At 44.2% G+C, this 7,651-nt stretch overlaps 1 protein-coding gene across 3 annotated transcripts; it reads right to left on the bottom strand.

Moving 5' to 3' along the window:
* Positions 1 to 6: 6 nt before the first annotated feature.
* Positions 7 to 7,645, bottom strand: LOC145718020 (tetratricopeptide repeat protein 7B-like). Of its 3 annotated transcripts, none has more exons than XM_081809459.1 (4): positions 7,601 to 7,645; positions 5,635 to 5,752; positions 3,502 to 3,559; positions 7 to 2,373 (listed from the first exon to the last, which is right to left on the bottom strand). In XM_081809459.1, exons 1-4 carry the CDS (start codon positions 7,616 to 7,618, stop codon positions 2,307 to 2,309), a joined length of 261 nt encoding a protein of 86 aa, XP_081665585.1. In that variant the 5' UTR covers positions 7,619 to 7,645; the 3' UTR covers positions 7 to 2,306. The 3 variants fall into 3 exon arrangements, with proteins under 3 accessions (XP_081665585.1, XP_081665586.1, XP_081665587.1); XM_081809460.1 differs by having other exon boundaries at positions 7 to 2,370; XM_081809461.1 differs by lacking the exon at positions 7 to 2,373 and adding an exon at positions 2,387 to 3,038.
* Positions 7,646 to 7,651: the final 6 nt, after the last annotated feature.

Here is a 7,651-nt window from a genome sequence, read left to right as displayed (position 1 = left end):
TCCACTTACTCATCTATCCACTCATCCACACCTCTTTATCCACTCATCCATTCATCCATCCATCCACGTATCCATCCACCCATCCACCTATCCATCCACCCATCCATCCATCCACTTACCCATCTATCCACTCATCCACACCTCTTTATCCACTCATGCAACCATCCATCCATCCACCCAACCACCCAACCACCCATCCATCCATCCACCACTCATCCATCCATCCACCCCAGTCACCCATTCCCCCACCCATCCATCCAACCATCCACATTATACAGTACATACTGTGAAGCCAGCACCTGTTCTAGCCACTCGGGAAGGCTGGAGATGAATAATACAAGTGTCCTTCCTTCAGGAGCTCCTCCCTACCCCACAGAGGGGGAGACCCAAAGTGATCATTACAGTGCAGTGGGAGCATGCCCTGAGAGAGGTATGCCAGGCTGTTACTGGAAAGCATGGATGGGCCTCCCAGAGCACTCAGCTAAAACTCAGAATGCACTGAGGTCACCCCAGTGCTTCCCTAGACTCTGGTTCCAATATCCTCTAGAGCTGAAACAAGAATATAGAGAAGGCTGGCCAATTTGAACCTGGTCCATAAGACACATACCTTGTAACAATAATAACTACAGTTTATAAAGCATCTACTATTAAACATCCTGTCTAAGAGCATCCAGCAAAAGAGGTAAAGCCAGAAGTGAAATCCAGAGGCCTGGTCTCCCTACCATATCACCCTGCTATCTTGTTTAGTCAGTTTTTGAGGTCCCTTTAGCCCTGATTCTAGTGGGCAGGAGATCAGTGTGTTATTAAGAAAAAAAAATATACAAACCTGATGAAAGCTATTACTCAGGAGCCTCCCCTTAGTTACACACATAGGATGACCAACTTGTCCCAGTTTGCCTAGGATTGTCCTGGTTTTAGCATGGAAAGTCCCACATTCTGGGAAACTGCCCAGTTCCTGGCAAACCGGGATGGTTGGTCACTCTATGCCCACAAAACACACCATGCTAACTTAAACTCAAGCTCAGTAGAGGAGAGAAAAAAAGAGTGAGATTGGACACCTGTGTCCACTTTGTATGGCAAACGAATGACACCATGTCACCTCGTCCTTGTGGAGGAGCCCAGATTTCTGCACATGGGGGGTCAAGTTGCTGAAACATGCTCTCGACTCTTTTCAGGCTTGCTTTTCTCTGGAGGATGTGAGAGCCCTTAGAAGTAGCCACTCAGATCAGTTGTGCATCTTCAGAAAGCTCTGAAGACAGCACTGTTTTTCTTCATGATACTTCTGTACCAAGCAAATGAGATGGTTCAGTTGCTTGGGCTGAGTGTATGAGTCAGCAAACAGCTGAGGGTCTCAGGATTAAGATGTAGTCATGCAACTGGGATGTCTTCAAAAATTGCCTCTTCGAATCCACTAGAGAGCAAATCTTTCTGAGTTCTGACTCTGGTTATAATTAAGAGTCAATTTTCACGTGCTATAACTATAACCCCATCCCTTTCCTTTTTTAAAGTAGGCTCCATGCCCAATGTGGGGCTCCGAGATCAAGAGTCACATGCTCCACAGACTGAGCCAGCCAGGAGCCCCAACCTCATCTTTTTTGAGTTACACTGCTTTCTCTTTAAACAAAAAATTGTCAAACGACAGTAGACTTAATAGGAGAACTGTGGGGAGAAGATTTACAATACACAGCAAATAAGTACTTCTCAGCCAAGGGGTTTTTAAATACCCACTTACATTTAAGAAGTAATACAAATCATTGTTATTTACTTCAAATCATTCCCTTATAGATTTAAGTCTACAATGTACTACAATAGTTCCAGTTAATGAATGTACTTGAAACAAAATAATTTTATTCCTTTGAAAAATATTATTTATTTCACACAAATACTAATTTAGGCTAGCCTTCCCCAAGATAATCGTGTAGGTTAGCAGGATTTTATTACTCTTTATTCCCATGAACTAATATTTAAAAAAAAAATCTCTCTGAATTGAAACCTAAGTAAAAAAAGGAACAGAAAGGAATTTCAGGCCAATGGAATGGCTGTTATATAACATGAAGTTACGAATTCTGGCAGCTCAAGGCAGACCACCACCATGGCTGTTTTTAGAGAGCTGGTAAGATGTGCTGATTTAAGGAAAGTGAAACAGATGTGATGACCGCTTTCGGAGGCATCCATGTGTGGGTTTGACAAACTAGGACTAGAGGACATAAAACTCCAAATCATTTGAAATGGAAATGCTTCCACACTCCATGCTGAAGAACATTAACAAAAGCTTAGCACAGAGAGAGAAGGTCTGTTGGCTGATGTCAACTGGTACTTTGTGCCATTAGCTGGTCCGGGACTGGCAAAGTGAAGAAGCCATCAGCAAGCCTGCTAGGAAACAAAACGAAACGAGACAAGAGTCCCCCAGTCACTGAAGCCAAGTGATAATGATTTCATGAAAAAAGGGACGTGTGCACGGTGATAAATCTGCAGGCAACCCCAGGTGCCTTTTCGAAGGAAAGGAATTGAATGAAGTTTATTAGGTATTGAGAGGTCCTCATGAAATTTTTAGGTAAGTAACTAAGTTTTAATACAATTCCAAGAAGTCAATGTGACTCAAATGTATTCAAGGTGGCAGGATCAATACCAATTCAAGATTTGACATCATGGGGCTATGCTTTCAGGCAATGATTCGTTGGGGTGCTTTATTATACCTGCAGTGAGAAACAAAATTAGAGCGGTGTGGTATAGTAGGGACAAGGAAAGCTGAGTGGGAGTCAGGAGACCATGATTCTATCTTGACTTCAATAGCTTGGCGACTCTTGCAACTCTTTTACCCTCCTGTGCATCTCGGTCCCTTACCTGCAGAAGACGCACTGCTTGTTCCGTCTGCATTAATTGGCATGAGGATCAGGCTCGAGAAGGGATAGGAAAGAGCTCTCAAGCACTCTCTAATTATAAGGCATTCTCCGAATTTCATGAAAATCATAATGATGGAGACAATCAACAAGGTTTATGGAGCGCGGCGAGGGTGCAGGGTCCCGAGACTTGCTGGCCTGCCATTAACCAGTATTTTAGAAACCAGTAACATAGCATTTCGGAAACTGTCCTAAAGTCTGGCTTTTTTCATTTCGTCATATAAAAATCTGCAGCATGACATGTAAAAAAAAAAAAAAAAAAAAGGCTAGAAAAGAATGATCTCTCTTCTAGAGAATGACAATTGCTTTTAATAAAAGGAATCACCTCCCTAGACATCCAGAGTATCCATCTTCTTAGAGCTGAAATCATTTTATTAGGAATGACAACACGTGCCCAAATGGATAAACAGAGTAAGAGTGCAGATTACACGGCAACAAGTCAGGCAGCAAGTTTTGATACTGTATGTTCAGTGGGCAAGATGAAAGACTCCCAGGGGGAAAACACTGTTTACATAATCTTTATAAATATCTCTTCTTTTTATACTTATCATACTTTGGTGTCATTATGCACAGCCGAGTGAAAAGATGAACTCCCACTCACCTCTGAAATGCAAGAAGCGCCTTTCTCTGTAGGACCTCCTGCATCCCTCGCAAAGAAGCTAAGAAAAGGGTTCAGTTAGTCAGTGGCATGGAAGATCAGGGAGTTTTTGACAAATACAAAGCTCATCATAAAACCTATACATTCAACTGGATCAAAAGCAACATGTTTCTGGTGCCTGCGTGCCCAGTCTTCTCCAAGCACTGGGCAATGAAGCCCAGGCCAACCCCGGACACGCGTACTCAGTGGAGAGTATGAGTTGGCCGGGCACCATGATGCCCAAGGCATTGGGGCCTGCTGTCAGAAGACCAGTTGGGAACTCCAGAGAGGAGCACATCTGCTCTCTCAAGTGCAGGCATGTGGCTTCTGGGTGAGGACTGCCTCTACTGGGTGGTACAGAAGAGATTCCAGCACCAACAGTGATGACTACAGACGGCCTTCAGAGTTCCTTCTGGCACTGAGCAGCTAGGATACTGAGCCAAGGGAACTAGCTTGATGCCATAAAAGGCCCATTTAGGTCACACTGGACAATGGCCAGGACCTTTAATACCTTGATGTAAACACAAGGGAGAGACCAGGCAAACCCTCAACACTGATACTAGAAAATCAGCTGAAAAGTGTGAGGCCATCTTGCTGTGAGCCCACATGTCCCCTGTAGAGAACATGTGAGAAATGGCGCCCTCCGGGTCTGTCAGGGGGACTACAAAGGTACTTTTTACTGGGGCAGGAGCAAAAGTCCTGGAAGAACTGCTTGCGGGTGGAACTGGAGAGGCCCTATCGAACATCCCCATCGGGCCATCCCACTGGGAAAGGAGGAAGGCCGTCCCAGACACAGATGTGGCTGTAACCACAGTGAACTCAGAACAACAGTGACTAAGCTAGAGGGGACCTCAGGTGACCCAACTAAACCATGAATGCAAGAGGAGGATCAACAAGGTCAAGCGACTGTCCCAAAGCTACAGGGCTCATGAGGGGTAGGATCCGAACTAGGAATCTGTATGGATAAATTATATGGCATTACACTCACACTTCGCTGAAAGTCTACTATAGTTAAAACAAGGTGCTGGGGCGTGTAGCTTATCAGATGTGCATGAAAAATTAGCCAAAAAAGCCGTTATTGAAAATGAATTGATATGCGAAACTTCTCTAAGGTCTCTGCTATTTTACAGCAGAGGAGAGAAGGCTTCGGGGTAATTTGTAAAATAAACTATAGCAAAACTATAAAAAAAGAAAAGGAAAGTGAATACTATAAAAGTCAGCAGAGTGTTTGCTCTTCAGGGGGACTGTGATGGAGAGGAGGCCCATGAAAAGTTCCCCAGGGGGCTGGCAAGGTTCTACCTCCTGAGCAGGGTGGTGATTACACAGATTAATAATTAATAATTCATTAATTATACGCTGGTTTTTGAAAAAATTTTTTTACATTTCTATTATATTTAACAATAAAATTTTAAAGAAATATTAAGAGTTCAGGAAAATAATTTATTAATTTATACTTCCTGCAAATATAATTGAAAACTTCATTAAGGATACAAACATAATTAAGATTTTTAAAAAATAGCCAGAGTCCCCAAGTTCTATGTACATTCAAAATGCACACGACCGCATGGGTGTTTGGTAAGCTGCCACACTGCATGTGTATATATCTGTGAATTAAAATGTACCGATAGAGAAGGGGCATCCTAAGCAATCAAGGGAAGCTTCCTGGAGGAGGCTGGCCCTAAACTCTTCCACATTCCTGTGCCTAAGATACAACATCTCCTCTCATAGGGACAGCCCAGCCAAGTGCTGGGGCGGACGCAGGTGCAGGCTGGGTTAGGGGAACCATCTCTCAAGGCCCTGCTCACCTTCACCTCCCAGCAGGTGCCCTGCGCCTGTCAGCTGGGCACTCTCTGCACCACCAGCACAATGCACCGGGCACCCAGCACCAGGCACCTTCGTCCCTGCTCTCCGATTCTCCAACCAGTCCGAGCAAAAAGGGCAGCAGCAGCAGGTTCCCATGTGATGGCACGCCCAGGTGACCCAACGTACGTGGCCTCCTGCGACAGTCCTCTGTGGGGACTGTGGGAACCCTGCAGTGCAGACTTAGGCAGCCCAGCCCTGTGGTTCCCAGATCCCAGGGGGTGGGGCCTCTCTCACCGTCAGTGGCCTGCAGACTGTACGTGAGCCCCAGAGCTAAGTAGCCTTTGGCCTTGAACTCTGACGTTTTCTCTCCCGCATCCACGACTGTTTTGGCAAACTTCTCAGCCTCTTCCAACTGAAAAACCAGACAAGTTAAAAACAACAACGACCTGCAGAATTTCTAACATGAGTTCCCATAAGCATCTGCTGCCAAAAACAGATTTCTGATGAGTCACTGTGAAAATCACTCCCAAATCTTCCGACTCCACTGCGGTGATTCTGTTTTCTTTATTTGGGCCTCTCCAACAGTCCTCAGGGTTCCCACCTTGCCTTTTTTCTTTAACGTTTTCCCTACTGCTTTTTTACCTTCTTTTCCAAAGTCATTCTCATTCTTGGTGGGGGGGGGGGGAGTTCTGTCTTTTTCATCTTTATTTTTTACTAATTGGTTGTGTAATTAGGCTGTGTTAGGTATTCAGTGAATTTTATATATATATACATATATATATGTATATATATATAAAATAAACTCCTTGAAACTTTTTTGTGTCTGGGTCCTCCCTTTTTTTTTTTTTTAATAACAAAAAGAATACATTTAGGTTTGGATTCTCTTTCCTACAAGCTGTTCAGAACTCCCGTTTATTTATTTTACAACGCACAGCACAGGGACCTGCATCAGCAGATTCCAATGAGAAAATGTGCACCTGTAAACTACACCCACAATAAGACCTTTGGCACAATTCATTAGAAGCCAAAATAATAAGATTCGTTCCTTCAAAATATGGCCAATGTTGAGGTCCCTGAAGCTGGGTGAGAGTACCTGGGAGTTCATTATACTCTTTACTTTTGAGGAGTTTGGAAATTTTAATAATAAAAACGTAAAAAAGATAGAAAAGATTTGTTAGACTCATCTTAAAAAAAAAAAAAAGGAGTGGTTTATTTTTGGCCTTAGAGAGATCTATGTGACAGTCATGAACAATGCCGTAGCTGGAAGGGGCGTGACAGAGTCATGGCTGAGAACTGGCATTTTCAAAGCTGCAGGGTCTGGCCTGCTCCCCTGCCCAAGCTGGAGCCTGCCTGCCTGGAGCCTTCCCTCGCTGGTGGCACCAAATGGTCGCATCCTGCATGGACCACACGACACCTTCACAGCTGTGAGTTTCAGGTGAGAGCCTGCTCTTTCAAAATGTCTTTTTCCTTCCATATTTCCCCCAGTCAAATTTAGCAGAAGTAGAACACTTTCTCAACAAGGCTTACTTTTGTCCTGCTGGGTGAGGATAAATGGAAAAAAACAGGCAGCAAAGACCATCATGGTGAAGACCCTTAGCAAGGCACTGTGGTCTTTTGAGCAAATTCTTCTTATAATTAATCTTGATAGGAAGTTAAAGAAAAGAAATTAAAACTGGATCGTATGTGGTAATTATCCATACCACCACCTTGTAGATTAGTCTGGGGTTTCCTATTTTCCACTCAAATGGTATATTTTTGAGGCACCAGAACTGTTACAAACCAGACTAGTCCCCAATTCAAACCTGTACAAGAATATCTGAAGAGGAAAGTCTATATGAAGGAAGAGGAATGAGCACAGTTGGTTTACACATGAGCTGAAGTAGAGGGTGACTCTTTGTTTGCTTTACAGAAAAACTCAGCTCTGCTAAGAGTGAATCATTCAGTGACATAAACCTTTTTAGTCCCGCACCCCCTGCACATACAGCAAGACTTACATGAGTATGAATTCCAATTCTATTTTATCAATTCAACTTCTGAAGCACATTCCCATGAAAAAGAAACACCTGGAGTGTCCCGGGAACATGATTCCCCTCAGTCCTAGGATGGGTGGGTGAGGCCTGAGGGAGCCTGGGGGCCCGGGCTCTGAAGAGCCTTGTTTTTGTGTAGCTGATGGATTGCTACTCTCTCTTTTCTCTCAGTGCCTTGAGGTGGAAGAGGTTGGCAGTCCTGCCTGCGAGCACAGGGCCCCAGCCCTACTCACCCAGTGAAGAGAGCCCATGCACAGCTTCGCGGCGAGGAGCGGGATGGTGGC

Source organism: Leptonychotes weddellii, unplaced genomic scaffold (assembly GCF_054177405.1).
Source record: "Leptonychotes weddellii isolate Sample4059 unplaced genomic scaffold, ASM5417740v2 HiC_scaffold_10113, whole genome shotgun sequence".
NCBI classification, from domain to species: domain Eukaryota; kingdom Metazoa; phylum Chordata; class Mammalia; order Carnivora; family Phocidae; genus Leptonychotes; species Leptonychotes weddellii.
Note: the sequence above shows the minus strand (reverse complement) of the source record. Positions and strands in the feature narration are given on the sequence as shown.